General features: G+C 41.7%; 1 protein-coding gene across 4 annotated transcripts in view; it reads left to right on the top strand.

The window, feature by feature from the left end:
- Positions 1-10,961: 10,961 nt before the first annotated feature.
- Positions 10,962-21,742, top strand: part of DMXL1 (Dmx like 1) — a 110,760-nt gene continuing 99,979 nt past the window's right edge. For all 4 annotated transcript variants that reach the window (XM_089491860.1, XM_089491853.1, XM_089491844.1 and 1 more), the window contains exon 1: positions 10,962-11,342. In XM_089491860.1, the coding sequence (XP_089347986.1) occupies positions 11,256-11,342 (87 nt within the window). In that variant the 5' untranslated portion in view covers positions 10,962-11,255. The remainder of the gene's footprint in view (positions 11,343-21,742) is intronic.

Below are 21,742 nucleotides of genomic sequence, written 5' to 3'. Positions count from 1 at the left end.
CCTTATGGACTTCAGTTCCCCTAATTCCTGACTATTGGTCAAGTTGGCTGAGGCTACTGGGATCTGTAGTCCCAAACCAAATGGAGGACCAAAGGTTGAGAACCACTGATCTGCATGGTGCTTTAACTGCCCTGGCTCAGTGCTATGGAATTCTGGGGACTGTAGTTTTGTGAGACATGTAGCCTTCTCTGTCAGAGAGAACTCTGGTGCCACAGCAAACTACAAATCCCAGGATTCCCTAGCCTTGGGCAATGGCAGTTAAAGTGGTGCTGAACTGGATTATTTCTGCAGTGCGGATGCAACCTCCTCTCCTCACATCGCTTCTTAATCCAATTTAGCACTACTTTAACTGCCCTTGCTCCAGGTAGGGAATTCTGGGGATTGTAGTTTGTTTCGGCACCAGAGCTCAACAGGACAGAGTCCATGCTCTCCAGTTGCCCTGATTTGGTAGGGAGTCGGGGCAGCCCTGGTTAATTCTCTGTCCCCCCACTTATTCAGCTGCTTTTAAAATGGCCCAGTCTCTATCCTCCCACTCCTCCCCCCTTTGTCCTCACCTTACTTCACTTGCTGCAAACTGAGTTCAAAATGCAACAGGAATTTCCCCTCACTTAACTCAGTGGAGAGGAGGGCAGAGTCTGCTCTTCCCTGTCATCTCAGGAAAAAGCAAAGTGCTGAAGCATCTCCCAGCTTATGTGTACTTCCTTCTTAATAACTTTTGCCCCTTTGATCACATTCTCTTTTTGCTTCCCTGATTTTCAGCTGAAATGTTGGAGAGTATTAGCCTGTCCTGCTGCATAGTTGAGATACATCGAGGGGGTGCTCCAAAATGCTTTCTTCTTCTATGTGGTGTATTGCAGGGGTAGGGATTTTGCAAATGGGATATCATTCCATATAAAGCCCCATAGGAGTGAATACTTGTTCACTCTTGCTTACAGAAAAATACGGTGCACTGTTTTTCTGTGGGTTTACTGAGTTTTAAAAAATGGCCCCTTCTAGTCTAATATTGTCTACTCTGGCTGGCAATGACATTCTAGGCTTTCACAGAGGACTTCTTTTTCCATCTGCTGTAAAGAAAGCAAACATTGTATGTGGGACTTTCTCCATGCAGGACTTAACCACAGTGCTACTACAACTCTCCCTCAGTATATTGTCTTCTAATGGACCAACATGTGAGGGCATGGGTGGGGACATATCAGTTAGCCACAGTCATGCATACCAATTTTCCCTGACATATGCCATTTGTACATATAGCACAAACGCTTCCAGGGAGATTTCATGTGTACATTTCTACATGGGAATGCTTTCAATTTAGATCACATACATATAACTGTTTGCATGAAAAATGTCTACTTACAGATACGTACTTTGTACATGTGGGTAATAAGGCCAGCTGGCAGGCACATCAGGGATGAGGCTTGTTGGTATGACAATTTCTCTTGTCACACCGTGGCCCAACACCATGGAATACTTCAGAACTGAATCTGAATGTTTTACATTGTAGTACAAACCAATTCTCTGTTCCAGCATCTGGTTTTCAGCTTCAATCTATGTTAAAAATTAGCTAGTACAATTGCTATCCTGTCTGAATGCAAACCAATGAGATCTGTGATGGATCCTATACTGCGCTTAAGCACAATCAAGTGGAGATGACAGCGCTCTTGGACATATCCTGCTCTGCACTATTGTAGGATTTGGAACTGGTCCCATTCAGGAAATAAAGCTATGCATACTTACCACTGAAGTATAGATCTTACTGCTGATTAAGCATATCCAGGAATCTTCCATAAGCTGATACAATACTAAAAAAAATACTACTGTCCCCCCTTCTACTGATCTAGGGAAAAATGGTATACAAATAAAATCTATTACAGTGCTACCTCGGGTTACGAAATTAATTCGTTCCGCGGCGCCGTTCGTAACCCGATACATTTCGCAACCCGAAAAGGCGCTGGAAAGCCGCTAGCCGCGCTTCACATTTGAATTTCGCGCCGAAATGAATTTCGTAACCCGAAAAATCTTTCGTAACCCGGAACAGTTTTTTCCAATCTAACTTTTTCGTACCCCGGAAATTTCGTAACGCGATCAATTCGTATCCCGGGGTACCACTGTATTTATTTATTTATTTATTTGGTGCCATTCATCTACATGGTGCTTTACCTTCTACTCTTTATTAGCAAAAACACGTGGTTATATCACTATGGTAAATGCAAATAATCACACATTCTTCAACCTAATATTTACTGCTTATAAAAACTAAAAGCTTTAGTAGAGCAAATAGAATGTATTTGATACTAAAGTCAAGTCAGCTCAAGTAACTGTAGGTGCAGAGTGTGAAATATTAGTAATGGTAAAGCAAACTGCAAGCAGAATGTCCCAGATGCAATCCCTTGCATTTTCAGGAAGGCCTGAGAAAAAATCCTGCCTGGAGAGCTGCTGCCAGTCAGGTATCAACCACAGTGTAATAGACTAGACCAGCCTTTCTGAAACTTTTTACCATGGAAGAACCCTTGAAATAATTTTGGGCTGCTGGGAGCCCCTGTATAAAAATTGTATTTAGAGCTAAATACACTTTTCCTCCCAAATCACGATTTATTGTAAAGCCCCTGGTGACTTGTCACAGAACCATAGGGTTCCAAGGAACCCTGATTGAGAAAATGAGATCTAGATGGAGCAGTGACTTTATTGTAAGACAGCTTCCTGTGTATTACTAATATTAGCATATAAACATCCCCTTTACCCCAAAAGTCATACTCTGGCTTCACGCCCAAGGACTTTGTGTGCTGAAGTATAATGTGTCAACATGGCCAGGGAGGTACTACTATGTTTTCAATACAAATAGTGTCAAACATTGTGAGAGGTGACATGGAATAAAATTACGGAAGTGCTCTACACTCATGTGGGATGAAAACAGAAACTAAAATCCACAAGTGAGACATGCAACAAAACGTTGCAGGGTGGAATGCTGCTTTTCAAGACTGAAGCCACTCCATTCCATCCCCCATTCTTCTTTCCCACAGCATGCCATGGCCATTGAAACTGGTCTGACATTGCATTGATATTTTATTTTTCTGGTACTGTATATACTATTTTTTAAACCGAGGACTTCACTTTTCTGAATATTTCTTAATATAATTTGGGAAACAATTGTTTGATGGAAATGTTGCTGATACAGTGGAAAGTCCCTGACTTCACAATGCTTCTCTTCTGCATTTTCACTGAAGCATTCGGTTTGTTACCAAAAATACCAATAGTTCATACCATATAATGACAAACATCTGTACTGTAAGTTTATTGTAATCATAAAAGGGAACTTTAAAAAAAATATATAATAGCTGTGCAGCTTCATTTTTTTTAGTACTGAAGAGCAACAAAAACTGAAGTACCAGTGTGCTTATGTTCACGTTACAGTCAAAGGACATACAAAGCTGGTACATCCTCCCTTTTTCATACCAGGCTCGAATCAAACTAGAAGACAGTAATGACTATGGGTACGGTTATTAACCAGACTTACATAGAATTAAGTTGAAATTAGTGGAACTACACCCTGAGTAAACACGGTTAGATACTTAAGAACAGCTTTGCTAGATGAGATAAAAATTCCTATCTAGTCCAGCATGCTGTTCACAGTGGCCAACCAGTTGTCTCCAAGCACGACCAACACCCAATACCATGACTCTCTCACCTACACTCCACAGAAACTAGTATACAGGGACATACTGGCTGATATTTGTACAGTATAGTCATAATAACTAGTAGGCATTCAGAGTCTTGTCCTCCATTAATTTTCTAATCCCATTTTAAATCTGCCCACGTTGGTGGCCACTGTTACGTTTCCTCATTTTAAAAAAAAAAATAGTTAACTATGTGCTGCGCAAAATAGCTTTTGTGATGATCCAAATAATAATGTGTCCAAGGTAAATCAAAGAAATACAGTTGCTTCACTAATAGTGTTTGATGGTAAAATCATCATCATATAATAACACTAGCGATACCAATAATGCATAAAGCCAAGCAATTTCTAGCCATTTGGAAATTTTGGCTACATCTTCAATTCAAACTGAAATGTGATATTGTAATCAGGGTGTAAAGAAAGTATGGAAAATTTAAGAATGAGTTGAATCATAGAACTGGATGGTGCCATGAGCAATTGAGTCCAATCCCCTGCTCAGTGCAGGATCTCCAGCTAAAACATCCCCAGTCGGTAGCTGTTCAGCCTCTTTTTGAAGAGGAGACCCCACTGCCACTGTAGGCAACTGGTTTCATTGCAAACTGCCCTTACTGTCGAGATGTTCCTTCTGATCAATCAAAATCTACTCTCTTGTAACTTCAGGCCATTAGACCTGGTCCTACCCTCTGTGGCAGCAGAGAACAAAACTGCCACCTCCTTTCTGTGGCAGCCCTTGAAGTATTTAAAGAATATAATCAAATAACCCCCCCCCCCAATCTTTTCCTTACCAAGCTGAACAAGCCCCTTAAACCTCACCACCTATGTTTTATATTCCTTATCATCCTTGTTGCTGGTCTCTGACCCTGCTCCAACTTGTCTATGTCCTTAAAATGAGGTGCCCAGAACTGAATGAAGTACTCCAGATGAGACCTGACCAGTGCAGAATAGAAGGGGCCTCTTCTTGCCTCTGCTTGGAAACGATCCTCTTACTAATGCAGGCTAAGATAGCATTTGCCTTCTTTGTTGCAGAATCAAAACTCATATTCAGATTATGATCAACAGTAATCCAAAAGTCCTTTTCACATGTAGTACTGCTGAACCATGTATCCTCCATCCTATACCTGTGCATTTGGCCTAAATGTAGAATTTTGCATTTACCTCTATTGAATTTAATTGTACAGTATTAATTTCTGGCCAATTTTGTAGTTTCTCATGTTCCGTTTGAATTTTTTTTCCAATGTAGTAGCCACCCCTCCCAGTTTTGTATCATCAAAGGGAAAAATAGACATATAATTGAACAAAAGAGAGATTTAATTCTTGCTAATTCGTTTTGCTTTCCCTTCGTATTCTGCTGCCTTCTGGGCCAAACACAGCTTGAAAGCAAAGGAGAACATATAATAAATCCTGATGTGAAGGAGAAATTAAGTCTCATGATGTTGGGTTTTTTGAAGTTTTATATCAAAGGTTAGCCCAGTATGTTTCATCTGAGAAATATTTATAGAGCTTTCATTGACTGTTAAAAGGATAAAAGACAATATACAACAAAATAAGAGCTGGACGAATACAGAAGTTGCATGTGCACATATGCCTTATGTTTATTTATATGTAAAATGGAATACACAAAATTTAATACAGTATGCCCAATAAAATGCATAAATGGCAAACAGAAAACTGTATAATTAAGACCAACCTGCAGGTATTTCACAAAGATGTCTCTCCTTATCTAAAAATGGCAACCAATAATGTTCAAAGTGAAAATTGAAGCACTACAATCTTACAGATTTTTCCTTCTTTTATATATCAAGACCATAACCATTTAAGAAAATGGCAAAATGTAGGGAGTGTATCAAAAACCTGGTCTATTTGCCTCCCATTTTGAATGATGTTATTGTTTGGAAGATATGTAGAATTCTTTTCTTTAAAATCCTGATTTTTGTAGTTTTCGATGTACAGAATATCAAGTTTTCTGTCTTGTATTATTTCTGGTTTAATAGTAACGCTGTTAACAAAATTTTATGCTGCAATCCTGTAGCCACTGACCTAAGAGTAAAAGTAATCAAACTCATTGGGTTTTACTTATGAGTAGGTATGTATTTGGATTTCCTGCATGGCAGGGGGTTGGACTGGATGGCCCTAGTGGTCTCTTCCAACTCTACGATTCTATGATTCTATGATTCTATGATTGCACATACTACTTAACACATGACCAAAACACACTGCAGAAATAATCCAGTTTGAGACCACTTCAACTGCCCTGGCTCAGTGCTAAGGAATTCTGCAAACTTTCGTTTCTTGTAGCACCAGAGCTCTCTGTCAGAGAAGGCTAAATGTCTCACAGAACTAAAGTTCCCATTTTGTGTGAAGATGTGTTTTATGTTTTAAATCTAAGTAAGTTACAATTCCTGGGCCAAGTTAGACAGTAGTTAAGGGGAAGGAACAAGTAAGTGAAGAAGGGAAGAGTATGTAGATAATGGGTTTAAGACTGAAGTAAAAGAAGAAGATGGATGTTCAGTTCATCAGAAGGACGACAAAAGAAGATCATCAGTGAGGATGAGTAGAAGGAGAAGATAGGGGGAAAGCTAGGATGATGCAACCAATTTAAGAAGGGGGATGTGGGGTTGGTGGGGATATCTTAGGAAATGTTTCACTGTATGTAAAGTATGTGCATGTCTTTTGTTTTATATTTTGGTATGTCTCAATAACATTTTAAAATAATAATAATAAGTTCCCAGTATTCCCTAGCATTGAGCCAAGGCAGTTAAAGCAGTCTCAAACTGTATTATTTCTGCATTATGTTTTGGCCCATTGACCTACCCCTGCCTACTCTGATGTACACTCAGATTACATTGATTTACACCCAGGTAAAGAACTGCAACCTAAAACACCTAACAAACCTCTTTCCCTGTATGTCTGTATGGTATTAATTTTCAAGAATTTTAAAGATATGCTGAGCAAAATTTCCTTAGGTGAGCTAACAATGTATTACTATTGGGATATTTGCTACCATGGTAAATTACTCAACTGTAAATTAAAGTAGAACTACAGAACCATAACATGTATCAACATGGTTATGGCAATCAGTTCAATATATTGTTTGTATTAGCCCTCTGACAGTAAAAGCAATCCCAAACAATACAGAATCATAACATACCCCTTTATTGTATCTCCTTAGAAATAATTCATAAAGAGTGGAAACATGAAATATTGGTTTTGCGCTGAAGACTAATACTATCCTCAAGATCTGAAGAAAAGAGGTCATGCCAAATAGCAGAAATTAAAGATAATGCCCTCTTATCCCATTATCTGCTAGAAAGTAATTTGTAAAAGTGATTAACTGCTCATAAGCGTTCTGTTTCAGCTGGATATATCTGCAGGGGGATAGATATCTATAGATCCACAGCTCTTAGGTTACATAGTTCAGGCAATGCATGTGGTTATAGAAATATACTCATTTATTACATTTATATTCTACCTTTCCACCAGTGCTTATCTGAAAGCTCTTTCTTTTGGAAGGATTCACACTCAGCAACTATCCAGTTTGAAGAACAGCAAAAGGTACCCATTTTGTACAAAAGTCAAAAAAAATGTGACACTCCTCATGCAATTATCAATTGTGAGAGTGGGTTTTTAGAAAGAAAATATTAATGGGCAGAGGATGGTTCATTACACATACTCATACCAGTCATGTATATCTAGAGGTAGGCAACTGGCCCATCAGCCCTATCATAGGCAAAGATTTTGGATTATGGATAATAGGGCCATCACTGACCACCTGATGTAAATAAAGCTGTGGAAAAGGAGTACTAAGGATGCTTACCCTTGACCAAAAGTACAACAACAATGTCCAAACCTAACACCACTATGATTGTGACATTGCCAGAGGCCTAATTCCCTCCAGAGAAAAAAGAACCCAGAAAAAACTGGTTCTTTTAGCACCGCAGGGTGGACATAACGAGTGCCAATGGAGCATTCATTATGTAAGCAACGTGCAGACACCGCACATCACTTCTCACATTGACGGTGCCCATATGGATGGGACGCCGCCATTATAGTGCCACCGCACTGTGCTAGGGTTAGGGACCGTGTGGTTGCCATGCGGTCCCTAACCCTAAAATCGGCGCCAGCCTGGCGCATTTGGGCTGTCTGTTTCGGACCATAGCTTCCAAGATCAGGTAGGATTTGGTGCCCTTAGGGCCCTCAGGCCTGTACCAACCACCATCCTTGGGGTTAGACCACACTGGCCAGTGCTGATGGAAGAGCAGTCCCAAAGATCTGGGGAATACTACCGTTGCCTGTTGTTGTTGCTAACTGATTTCGACTAGGGTTGCCTGTTGTTTTTGCTAATTGATTTGAATTGATTTTGACTCATGGCAACCCTGTGGATGAGACCTCTCCAAGACTCCCTGTCCTCTATCTCTCCGCTCAGGTCCTGCAGGCTCAGGCCCATGATCCTTTTTATTGAGTCTAACCATCTCGTGTACAGTCTTTCCAGGATGACCAGATATTCTCCTTTTCTAGGACATTTCCTCCATTTCAACCTCCTGCCCAGGAGGAATTTCAAAATATCTTCCATTTTGAACAGGACTAAGAAGCATGAATTTACATTCATATTAATGTTTTTGGTCATGTCTTCCGTTTTCTTGAATGTCCTACATTTTGTGGTGCCTTTTCCTCCTTTGTGGTGAGGATATCTCTTCACCCTGGGTATTCCTCTCTCCTACCTTCCATCTTTCCTAGCATCATTCTCTTTTTTAATGTCATTTTTCCTCATGATGTGGCTGAAATACAACAGCCTCAGCTTTGTCATCTTGGCTTCCAGGGACACCTTAGGCTTGATCTGTTCATGATCCCATTTGTCTGTCTTTTTGGCTCTCCAGTGAATCCTCAGTGTTCTTCTCCAGCACATCTCAAATGGGTTTATTTTCTTCTTCTCCACTTTCCCCACTGTCCAGCTCTCACATCCGTACACAGTGATGGGGAATACGATGGCTTTAACTACACTCATCCCTCCACATTCTCTGGGTTTAAGGGCACAGGACCCACCTGAATGTGGAAAAAATGCAAATAACAAACTTTTAACCTGAGAGAACACCTCTCTAGGAATGTCTGGGTCCTCCAGTGCAACTCTGTGGTCAAGATCTGCCAGACACCATAGAATTGCACTGGAAGAGCTACATATGACTAAAGGAGTGTTCTCTCTAGGAATCTCTAGGTCCTTCAGAGCGGCTTTTGGTTAAAGTTGACAATAGAGTTGCGCTGGAGGACCTAGGTATTGCTAGAGAGAACATATTAATAAAATCCATTAATAATCAAATCTTCAAAAGTCAAAGTCGCAAATGTGGAGGGACGAATGTACATACTCTTGCTACATACAGTTGCCTGGGTGCAAATCCTAATGAACCAAGTGGGGCCAGGGAGACACTGCCTTCCTTTCCCATTTGATTTCTTCTGAGGGAGAGATAGGTAACCAGTCTTATTAAACTGCAGTTCCCATCATATCACAATTGTCCTTTCAGCTGGGATCGATGGCAGCTGGAAACCAACGTCTGAGTGGCCAGACATCCTAGCCGCCAAGGAGGACAAAGCACCATGAAACGTATGACTCTGAGGATAAAATGTAGAGCATGACCAAAGAAAAACTAAAAACCCTCACAGGAATATACATTTATGCTTGTCGTGCTCAAAATGAGAGGACATTTTGGAATTCCTTCTCGACAGAAGGCAGAAATGGAGGACGTGTCCTGGAAAGGAGGGCGACTGGCCTCTCTGGCTGGGGCTTGGGACTGAGTAGCAATGCCCAGCATGACAGGACTGCCCTCACAGGGACGACATGCCCTGTGTCCATTAGGGTTGCCACAGGTGCCTCGCACACATCATCCTTTAACAGCCTCTTTGACCAAAAACTGTGACTTCAGGTCAAAAACACACTGAAGAAATAATCCAGTTTGAAAGCGCTTTAACTGCCCTGGCTCAATGATAGGGAATGTTGGGTCTTGTAGTGTTTGTGAGACATTCAGTCTTCTCTGTCAGAGGGAGCTCTGGCGCCACAATAAACTACACTTCCCAGGATTCCCTACCATTGAGCCAGGGAAGTTAAAGCCGTCTCAAACCGGATTATTCCTGCAGTGTGTTTTGGACCTTCAGTTGCAATTCCCCAAGAAGAAGATACTTGTCTCCCCTCAAATCTACCTCTAATTTTAGATAATCTTTTACTTTACTTTTTTAAAATTTATAGTGTAGTTTAAGTTTTATTTTTATTGTTTTTTAGCTGTTATTTTTATGATTAGGAGAAGGGTTGGGAGGAGAGGGTTATTTAAAATGATGAATTTTATCCCATATTGGGTTTTACCACCACTCCCTTCTCCTTTTGTGTCGTGTCTTTTTAGATTGTGAGCCTGAGGGCAGGGAACCGTCCAATTATAAAGATTGTATGTACAGCACTGTGTAAATTTACAGCGCTTTATAAATAAAGGTTAATAATAATAATAATAATAATGTTGTTTTTGCTCTGTAATCCGCCTTGATTTCCCTGGGAAAAGGCGGAATATAAATAAATTATATTATTAGACAAAGCCCCGCCCACCATTGTTTTACCAAGCCCCCTCTTTCCCTCCCCTTTAAGCCCCATGTTCCCTCCAGACACAAAAAACGCAAATGCGCAGTTGCCGCTGCGCGACGGGGAGAGTGTTGCCAATCTGGTGACTTTCACACCAAAATGTGTACTTTTCAGAGCCTTTGGTGTGATTTTGGTGATTGGTTTTAATGGTAATTTTGAGAGTTGAAATAAGTATTTGGTGAGATATGGGGGGGGATTTGGTGAGTTTTGGCCAAATGTTTGGGGAATTATCTTCCAGGCTTGTTGGCAACGCCACCGCTGCAGCCGCGAGAGCCCCACTGCCCTCGCGCTGCCTCCTCGTTCCCAAACCGCCATCCGTCAGATAATCCCACTCCTCGCACGTGAATCTCTGCGCATGCGTAGATGATACAAATAACCGAGAGCTGAGGGAGGGAAGAGGAGGGAAGTATACGTCATTATTATTCTATGGCTTCCTGCGAAAATTCGATCCCCATCCTTAGGACGTTAGAGAGAGAGAGAGAGAGGCTGGAAACTAAGGTTGGGTTTCCTGCGAGAGAAGGGAGTTCTGCGCAGGCGCGTTGAGGCTGAAGGGAGGCCGTTGCTTCAGCATGGGGATCCCTGCGCATGCGTAGATGATACAAATGGCCGCGAGCTGAGGGAGGGATGGAGAGGAGTAAACGTCATTATTATCCTTTTACCACTTCTCGCGAGATTTCGATCCCACTCCTCTGAGCGGTTGCTCCAGCCTTAGGCCTTGAGAAGGGACAAGAGACTGGAAAAATTGGGTTTCCTGCGAGGGAGGGGAGTTGTGCGCATGCGCGTTGGGGCTGGAGCCAGTGTAGAGGGGACGTTGCTCTGCCCGAGAGAGAAGGCGGCGCCTGGCAGGAGGGTCCCTCCCCGCAGTATGTGCGGCCGTCACTGCCTCCTCCTCCTCCTCCTCCTCTTTCGAGGGTAGCCGAGCGGCTCCGCCGGGCGTCGGGTCGGAGGAGCGGGAGGCGCCTGGCTGCGGCCATGAACCTCCACCAGGTGCTGACGGGGGCGGTCAACCCCGGGGACAACTGCTTCTCCGTGGGCAGCGTCGCAGGGCAGCCCTTCACGGTGAGTGAGCCTCCCTTCCGCCGGGGTGCCTTCCCCCTTCCTCCCCGTTGTTTCCGACTTAAGGTGAACCTGACCTGGGTCTTTATTGGCAGCAGTTGCTCAGAGGGTTAGCCCTGGCGCCGAGAGAGAGAGAGAGAGGCCCCGGGGTCTCTGTGGCCCTGGCGCCAGCGTTTGGGTTCAGGCGTCGCCTTGCCCTCGAGGGCCTTGCCCTGGGGCTGAGAGAGCGTGGCCCTCCGAAGGCCACCCGGTGGGTTTCCATGGCCCAGCCGGGATCCGCCCCCTGGCCTCCCGGAATCGCCAGGCTGGCCCCCTCCCGTTCCAGATTGGTTCCAGTTGAGGGCCCCCATCGCTCACAGCCCAGAGAGGGCTTGCCAGCGCCTTCCCCTTCCTCTCAGGGCTGAGAGAGTGTGACTTGCCCCAGATTACTCTACCTGCTGTAAACAGATTCTCCTGAATTGGAAGGCGCCAGGTCCCTTCTGATCTTGGACTCTAAACAGGGTCAAGCCTGGTTAGTGCTTGGATGGGAGACCGCCAAGCAACGCAAGCTTCTGCAGCACAGTCATTCTCAAACCTTGAGCCTCTAAATGTTGAGAGCTTTGGTTCCCAGAATCCCTGAGCATTGATTGAAGTGGCTGGAGCTTCTGGGGCTGAGGTCCAAAGAAACCCCCGAGGGACCAAGTTTGAGAGCCACTGCTGGAGCCTACCTTTCAGAAGAGGATGACAGCAAACTGCCTCGGAGCATCCCTTGCCCAAGAATAATACCCCATGAAATGGGTGGGGGGTCTCCATAAGAGCCATGAAGGTGAAGAAGGCTTCCACAGCCAGCCCTCTGCATCCATGGGCTCCTTTCCCAAGAACTCAGCCATCCAAAAAATATGAATTCCCAAAAGCAGACTTTGATTTTGCCTTTCTATATACAGGGTATCATTTCTCTATGTCATTGTATTTAATGCGACTTGAGTGTCTACAGATTTTGGTATCCATGAAGTGGGGGGGGGGGAACCAAACCCCAGTGGCTACCAAGGGCCCACTTTACACACAAGCCCCTGCTCAGCCTTGCACTACACAAGGGACAGGAGAGTGGAGAGATGCAGCACTCAGGCTTATTTCCCATCCAGGCCTCTTCTGGAAAGGAATCCTCCACATGCTCAGGGGCATCTCTCTGTTTTTGTGCGGCAGGGTTGCCTCTTCACATTGCACTCAGAGGCAAAGTTCAGGTTTGAGTTTAAGGCCTGTGTATGGCCAGAGATGAAAGATATATCTTTGCTTCTTGATCTATATGCTTCTTCTATAACAATTCTTACAAGTAAAAGCCTGCAGTCCTTTTTCTTTCTTTACCTAAGTATTTTTTCCCCTGATGTTGGTGCAGGTATTTCTTGTTATGTCACAACTGTGCAACATAAAGGGAAAATGTTTGAAAGCCAGCTACATGTGACTTGTCAGCAAAGAGTTTGTACCATCAGCTCTGGAGCATAAAATAATTCCATTCTTGCACAGCTGTGCTAGCAAAATGTGTGACTAATAGGGCAGTCAAGACAGAAGGTCAACTTGACATTGATTTTTGGAGTTCATGATATTGAGGACAAAGGATCTTACGTTGATCGTTTTCAGAAACAATGCCTAGTTTTCCTGTCTTGCCCTATTTGAGGGGAGGCATCAGTGGAAGGCAAAGGCAAACTCCCTCTGAACAAATCTTGCCAAGAAAACCCAGTATTGGGGTCATCCCCAGAGTCACAGAAACAAATTGAAGGCACACCACCGCAACAAATTTTTCCTCGCGTAATATCACATTCTAAATGGTGCATTGAAATATCTATGTCTTTAATAGAACAAACTTTTAAGCACTTCTGATTTCCGGGATACTTGTCCATGCTTAAATCACATATACCCGCTTGACCACGAAACGCACTGGGTGGCCCTTTGGCAAATCACACGCTCTCAGCCTCAGGGGAAAGCAATGGCAAACCTTTAAACTATTTAACTACTGGTATTTTGTTGTTCAGTGTATCTATCAGATAGTTTCATGTCATAATGAAGCTGTTAGACTTTTTATCAGTAATGCTGCAGAGATAGGCTAGAGAACCCTGATGAGCTTTAATAGCAGTCTTTTGAAATGTATGAAATCGATTTGAAGAGTGTTGGAAACATCAAAGCTATGTTTATCAAAGTACAATATTTACTGGGAGCAACTATTCTAGATGTATCATTGCTGTCTAGTATCTCTGAGCAACTTTGAAATAATTTTTGAACAGTATATTCCATAACAGTAAAGGGGGGGGGGGCAGCAAAACTGTAAATAGTTACCCAGAATATGACCTAGGTCTCCAACCCTTCTAGCTGCTGTCTCCAACTCTGAGTACCGAATGCACTGAGGTTAAGGAAGCTTCAGAGTTATGGCAATCAGTCTTATTATACTGTTAACTATTAATTTAGTTTACTGGTATGCATGTGCCACGGAAAACATTTGAACTATCTATTTAAAAAAGAAAACCTTTTCAATCAGTTGAGTGATTAGCTAATCATGTTTGAGTTTCTGTGGTAAATGTTTAATTTAAAATATAAAAAAGTAGAAATAATGTTTTCATTGTGAGTGAGAAGAAAGTACAGTATAACATTGAGTGGGTAAGATCACTATGACTTCTTCAGTTAGCATCAAGCTGGCCTGATAGAAGCACATGTTTCTTCCCATATATCTGTCTGAATCAAATGTCAGGTGGAGGTCTTGCACTGTTAAAGGAACATCCAGGTATCAAACTCCCTTTTTGTCTTTTCTTGTTCTGGTCTGAAATAAGCTAGGAATTAAATAAAGGACTTATGAAGCAGCCAGCATCAGGAGTGGGGACTGCTTAGCACTGCACTCAGTACAGTACTGTTATTTATTTCCAGATCTTGAGCTAGCCTATTTGCATATAAAAGATGGATTGGTTAAAGATAACCCTTTCACATCTAGCAAGCCACATGTTCAGGAGGAAGGCATTGCAAACCTCTTCTGAACAAATCTCACCAGGAAAACTCCATGATTGCCTTAGGGTTGCCATAAGTCAGCAATGACTTGAAGGCATACAACAACAACAACAAGTGGCTTATATATAGTGTTGCTTTAACATCAATCATGTTCTGTATGTGTAAACTTTGTTTTGTCACTCTGATGCCTGACAGAAATTGTGAAACTGTGTGAACACTGTTTTTAACTTGTTGTTTCCAGGGGTCTTAATAGGAGATTTAGGATTACTGGTAATTGGGATTCAAATATCATATTTGTCTTGGATGCCTCCCTCCAGCACAGTTGCTAAATAAAACTAGATAATACAGTGGAGAATTGTCTAGAGAGTTGTCCAAGAAGTATTTACTTTCTAGATAGCAAAATACTGATTCAGTTAAGCAGATAGAGATCACCTTTTAAAAAATTTATTATAACATGCAAATCTTCATTGTTATTGTGTACTTTCAAGTTGTTTCCAACTTATGGTGAGCCTATGGCAAACATATTGTGGGTTTTTCTTGGCAAGATTTGTTCAGAGGGATTTGCTTTTCCCTTCCTCTGAGTCTGAGAGAATGTGACTTGCCCAAGTGGGTTTCCATAGCTGAGCAGGGATTTGAGCCCTGGTCTTCACTATACCATGTGGCTCTCTTCATAAGAGGACTTGCCTGTGGATTGTTATGTTCAGTATCCGATCTCCATGACTTCTTTTAAGACATCATTATCTAAACAGGAACTGCACTGATAATGACAATACTTTAAGCTGTTCAGTTTATACCTGGGGTTGATTGTCAATGAAGATAAGCAACAAAAAATCTGAGCTCTACAAAGATGGCTTTTGAGGATCCAAGTTGAAAATTTCAGCTTATCACAATGTACTTAAAATGCTAAGCAAATGCCCACTCTTGTAGTCACTTGGAAGTGATATGTTATGTCACAGAAAATAAAGATGTTTTCACTCACATCCCAAATGTCTCGCTGTCCTTCAGTAGTAGAAATACTTACATTTGTTTTAAGAAATTGCTTAGGGCATCAGCTCTCTTTAATCAAGGTCTACAACTGCTGAAAATCATTTTGCAGGATGCTTATTTTGAGGAGGTCCTAGTGGAGGTAGAAGAAAAATAGGAAGACAGAAGCCACTACTGACGTTTCGCATGCTATTCTAAAGTGTATGAAAACAACCCCATTCCCTTAGCACTGACAAAAGATCATACTGGCAAAACAGAATAACAAATGATACTGTTCAGAACAGTATTCATGAAACTAAGGGTGCGGACACTGTATATTCCTTATCATTTGCTATGCTAGCTAAAGATGGAGGGAATTACAGTCCAGCAACATATAGAGGACCACATAAGTCTCACCCTTGACCTAGGCCATACAAAGAACAGTAAAAGTTAGATGAGTGGAAATTTCACTAAAATGCACTAAACTTATTGCTATTTCTCTAATACTTGCAAAAACTCGCTCTCATTTCCCAACGTTAACAACATTAAGCTGTTTCAAATCAGGATCATTGGCTTAAAGTCATCTAGACTAGTACTGTGTGCTTATTTTTATAGCATTCATCTATGGTGCCCCCTCTCTACTGTCTAGGTACCTCTATTTTATTGGAGGTGCCGTGTAAAATGGCTCTGTTCATGCAAACTGTTATGAGCCCTCCATCATGTTTTTATTATGGCATAGATCTAGTAAAATTCTAGTTCTTCAAGGTCAATCAGGTTCTTTTCTGTTTTAAATATGAGCAAGGAAGCATAAGCATTGTTTACTAAATAGGGAAAGAACATGGTAATGTCAACAGACACTCCAGGTTGGTGTGAATGCAAAGAAGTGATTACATCAGAAATACCTTAGAGCATTTTTTTACTTGAGAGGTCACCTCAAAACCCTTTTACTCGGTTGGATGAAAGTTCAACCATTTTTTCTGTTTTCCATCTCAACAAACATCTAAATGTAGGCAAAGCAGAATTAATAATTTTGTATGAGGAGGAACAAATTAACAGTCTGTTAGATGATTTTTTTAAAGGATATTATTGTCCTAACCTCAACCCCTGCATCAAAATAAATGAGCAGCATGTTGAGAAGTAATCTAAAAGCATCAGATCCTGTCTGATCTTGGAAGCAGTGTCAACCCTGGTTAGTACTTGGATGGGAGATTGCCAATGTATACCAGGTGCTGTAGGCTGTATTTCAGAGAAAGGAACTGGTCAAACCATCTGTGAGTATTACTTGTTTAAGAAAATCCTATGAAATTAACGGGGTTACTGACAGGCAACCTAAAGGCATGGGTACACATATACATGTCAAGGGAGACAATGGCCCTTTCCAGACAGGCCCTTTGCAGTGCATCCATGACGTGCTAGGGTTGCCTCAGGGCGTTGCATGCACATGCCCCGCAACCCTAGCACATCATGCATGTGCCTCAGTTGCACAGCACCATACATACAGTGCGTGTAACTGTTACGTCGCAGCTGTGCAGCTTCCATACAGAGCTGCACGGCTACGATGTTACAGCGCCGTCTTTGGGGCTTTGCGACGCCGCAAGAAGGAGCTGCTTTTTTTAGCTCTTTGCTGCACAGCTGTGCCGCGCAATTTGTATGCTGCGGCGCAGCTGTGCAGCAAAGAGAGGCGTCGAGGAGGCGCCTCTTCTGTGCGGTCTGTAACCCACCAATGAAGAAGATTAAAAGGTGGAGGGATGGGAGGGGAAAAAAAAGAAACATGGCAGCATCTTTAAGACTAATAAACAGGCTTAAAGATGCTGCCACATTTCTTTCTTTTTTCTCCCCTCCCTTTCCTCCTTTTTATGCTGCAAGAGACTAATAGGGCTACTTCTTTGAAAACTACCACAATGAAGATCATTCTTTTGATTAAAGCAGCATAATCAGCCATCACTTAATCTGACAGTGTATGGAAATTGCAGCATTCATAGTGTAGCGTATAGAGTGAGATTTTTGTTTTAAGGAAATGATTCAATATATGTTAGACTTAATAATTCGAAACAATAAAATAGGCAGGGTTTGCCTTCTGTAAATAGAAGAAATTCTGTTGGTGGTGGAGTGTGTGGAAGGAGGTAACTTTTGCCAATTTCCCCCTCCCTCTGCAGCTCTCACAGTCCTAAAAATGTGCTGTAGGAGATGATCCTGGGTTTAGAAAAACCTCTTCTTCGCTCCATCCCAGTGCTGGGAGTATTATGTCCAGAGTTCTGCATTTGAGATGCTACCACTGACAGATGCAAACAATATCCATCATACTAGTTTTCTAGCTCTATTTTGTTTTGATGCAACTTCAAGGTTGCTTTGATCTCATACTTTAACACTAAAAGAAATGAAAAATACAAAACAACAGGCTTTTTTATGCTGATCTAAGGACTGAATTATATTCTTAGGACTTTACCACACAAGGCTATAAAGAACAATAAAAGCTGGTTAATAGTGTTTGTTGCTGGGACTTACAACATTACATTGCTTACTTTCTATTATCTTGGCAGGTACTTCTTTTCATTCACACAGAACCAGCATTAATGACCTCCTTTCTCACTTCTGTGGTGCTAGCATTTGCAGTAGGATAAATCAACTCTATTTTAATCACAATTTTGGATGGTCTGCTGGTGGACTTTTAAGTGTTGCTTGCTCTTTGCCTGCCAGTGATCAGGGAGAAGAGTTCCTGACCTGAGCAGACGAGATTAATTGCTGGTAGATTAATAGCTTTAATCTCCCATTGATTGAATCAGGAAGCCTCTCCCCATCCCCTCTGGGAAATAAGGCCTTTTTACAGGTAAGACTTCTTGAATCAGGAAGTCTCTCTCCTCCCCCCCCCCCCCAGGAAATAAGGCCTTTTTAAAGTTAAGACTCCTTTTAATTCATATTTCTTGGGGGGGGGGTGCCAAAGTAGGCACACACTGGGCAGTCCTGGGTAGTACTGGGTGGGCCATGCCAAGTGTTGCATGTGATAAAGTGTTAGTGTAAATGAAGGCTATAGTAACAAAAAGATTATGACGATCATGAAGGTTCAATAAAGAAGAGAGTAGTCCTGACTGCATAGCACTTTTGAAAATGCATTTTTAGTGGGAAAACAGTGTGGTGTGATAAAGTCCTTAGATTCTTTCCAGCCTTAATTTTAAAATTTTTGTTCAATTTAATTCATAATCTATTTAGGTGGGCTACAAAATGGTGGCCTCTTGACTTGGACCATGGGCAAACTGCAGAGAATTGGGAGAAAACAGTCTCTGAGTGACTTAATGTAAAGACCTATGTAGGTGCCAGAAACAGTTTGTTTCTTGAAATATTGCTTTGTTTTGACACAGAGGTCAGCTAAGTTATGAAGGGTATTCAAAGACTAGCCTTATTGATAAAGCTAGCTCTTGGTAATGTTGGGGTTTACACAGACTATTATTTCAGAGCTAGCCATATGTTATTAATGTCCTGGTTTGCATCAAAAATGGTCTAATGGTCTGATTTGGATATGCTAAGAAAAATGTCTTATTGTATGCATGAGCCTAGGGCTTGCACACCTAAACAGCTACAAGCAGAAAAATGTAAGATTTCATTTCTGATTTAATTATGGCACATGTTGTTTTTTTCATTCAGAAGCTAAAGTGTGGCTAATTGTAGGTGTGGTTAATTGAAACAAGGCAGGTAGCTTCATGAATTTGAAGCTCATCTTATTCAAATAACTCAGGCCTGCTCAACTTGGAAGTAGGTAGGGACCAAAATTAAAATAGGCTAAACTTCTTTGGGCTGCAAATAGGTTTTAATTAATTACATTAATAATATTATTTAATTAATATTTATTAATAATATTAATTCCTTTCTCCTCCTCCTCTGCCTGGCCCTCTCCTCAGGAGAAACCTGAGCAGCAGGGGAGCCTTTCCTGTCCTCCTCTGTCCAGACCTCTCCTCAAGAGATGGCAGAGTGACGGAGGAGCCTTGAATGGTGAGCGTTTGCCCCTCTTCCTCCTGTGCCACCCAGCCATCTCAGGAGAAAGCCAGGCAAAGGAGTAACCTTGCAAGGCATGCGTTTGCCATCATCTGGACAAAGCAGGGTTGTAGAGGAGCATTGCAGGGCAAGCATTTGCCCATCTTTCTCCTCCTGGTTTTCTTCTTGAGAGAAAACTGAGCAGTGGAAGAACCTTGCAGGGTGAATATTCACCTGTCCTCCTCTTTCTCCATCGCCTGGCCTCCTCAGGAGAAGACCAGGTGGTGGAGAAGCCTTGCAGGATGAGTGTCCGCCCTTCCTCCTCCTTTGTATGGCCCTCTCCTCAGGAGGAGGCCAAGTGGTGGAGGAGCTTTGAATTTGTTCCACATCCCTGCAGGCTATCATGCAGCCCCTGGGCCATATGTTGTGCAGGCCTGAAATGACTAAAGTCTGCCTAGGTTTGGACATACAGGTTGACTATCCGGAATTCTGTAATCCAAAATATCCTCAAAACCAAAACTTTTTTCATGGGTGGCTGAGATAGTGACTGTTTTGCTTGCTGATGATTCAGGTACACATGCTTTGTTTCATGCACATTTAAACATATATAATACCTGTACTACAAAGCTATGGGTAGTCTAACGTATGAGCAAAAGCTTCCAAACTTTTCTTTGCATTATAGTATGGAACAGAAAGTAGCCTAATCTTGTTCAGGGTTAGCTTGTGCTTGTAGTGATAAGCCACTGTTTATCATTAAGCTCCAAAAACATTAAGCCCAACATAACGGAAATGTTATCTAATATCACTGCATGCTACCTGGCTGATTCATATCAGTCCTCATGCTTAAATGCTCCTAATCCATTTCAAATACCATATTTCTCCTGAGAAAAAGCAGTTTTCTAAACACACCTTCATAACTATGGAAAGAGAATTAGGGTAACAAACTTAAAATGTTGCTTAATGTTGCTTGAGCAATTTGATTCTGAATGTAAAGTTCATCAATAAGGGTGGATTTAATACAGCTGTTCATAGGACATGTTTATATGCCAGTTTTTTTTCCTGTTGCTATGTCCTTAGTTTAGACACTTAAACTTTGAAGATGCACAACAGCAACAATCCTTTGTTGACTGCTTAGAATAAGAAAGTTTTGTTTCTGAGTGTTGTTTTGTGTTCATGATAGCTGAATGTAGCTAAAATATCATGCTGTAGTTGCATTAATACATAAGGTCATTAAGAGATCATGCCCAAGGGCTATGTGATCCAGCTGTCTGTCTTCATCAGTGGTCAGTTTTGTGCTTCTGGAAGCTTATAGTTAGATCATTAATGTTGCCATTCCTGTTGTTTGCAGCATTTCATAATTAAAAGTTACTTTGTTAGAGCCAGATTTCTTCATGATTGAAGGGAGACTCAGTAAAATTAGAGGGACTTCAGTTGACCATTATTTCAGTAAGTCTGCTCTTTGTATAAGTGAATTCTGGACCCAAACCAGGACCTCCAAATTTAGAAGTTAAATTATGCCTATTACAGTTAATATTTATGGAAGCATAAGGCCACCTCATTTCACATGTTTGGGTCAAAATGTGGTCAGAAAAAAATAAAGGAGAGAATTTTCAGGTATGAAGAAATACCTTTATTTCTAAGAATAAACAGGAAAACAATGACCCAGTTATTTAAATCTTATCATACCTGTACTATATTATGCTCAGTTATTAAAATTGTATAAAGTGTTGAAGCTGATAGAATCATGAAATTCAAAAAGTATTGCAGGGGTGGTAGTGGTAGCATAGGACCCTTGAGGAGAATTTAGGTAGTAGTAGTCTACCATAAGGTTAAATTCTCCCAAGTCTTTATCCCAAAGAGCAGGGATAGAGAGCCTGTCACCCCCAGATATTGGACAGCAACTCCCATCAATGTTGCCTGAGGTGAATTACAGGACAACAGTGTTGGGTAGCAGCTTCCCCAAATCTGTTGTGAAAGAAATGTTCAGCAGCAAGGAAAAGAAAAAAGACAATCATCACTGCCTTTTATGGGCTTTCATAACCATTATGGTTTACACAAGGTCAGTTAAGGATAGTGTGTCTCCTCTGAATGAATGGATGGAGAAAGTTATTGTCTGGATGAGAAAAAGCAGTCTGAATCCACACAGGATGAAAGTGCTTACTGACAAGGGTCCTAACCTGGAGGTGGAGTTGTGTCAACTAGTCCTGGATGGAATTGCACTTCCTCTGAACCAGTAAAGATCCTGATGTGTTTGAGCAGTGTCCACTGAAGAACAAACCCAAATACAAAACAGAGATTGTCAAGAGTTACGGTGCAACCTTCTCTGGTCAATATAGTAAGCAGCTGTAGTGTAGAATATTTGCAGCTTGAGGGTGTTTTTGTATGCATCCTCCAAATGACAGCTTAGATAAATGTGACAGGCAGCAGTGCTTACTGTTAGGTTCAGCTGTTATGCCAGCTGTGCCCATTCCTGAAGCTGGCAGATCTAAAGATGATAGTGTACCCCA

The sequence above is a fragment of the Sceloporus occidentalis genome, unplaced genomic scaffold (assembly GCF_023333645.1).
Source record: "Sceloporus occidentalis isolate IW3139 unplaced genomic scaffold, rSceOcc1.0.p SCAF_1, whole genome shotgun sequence".
Lineage (NCBI taxonomy): Eukaryota > Metazoa > Chordata > Lepidosauria > Squamata > Phrynosomatidae > Sceloporus > Sceloporus occidentalis.
This window is presented reverse-complemented; position numbering and strand designations above follow the sequence as displayed.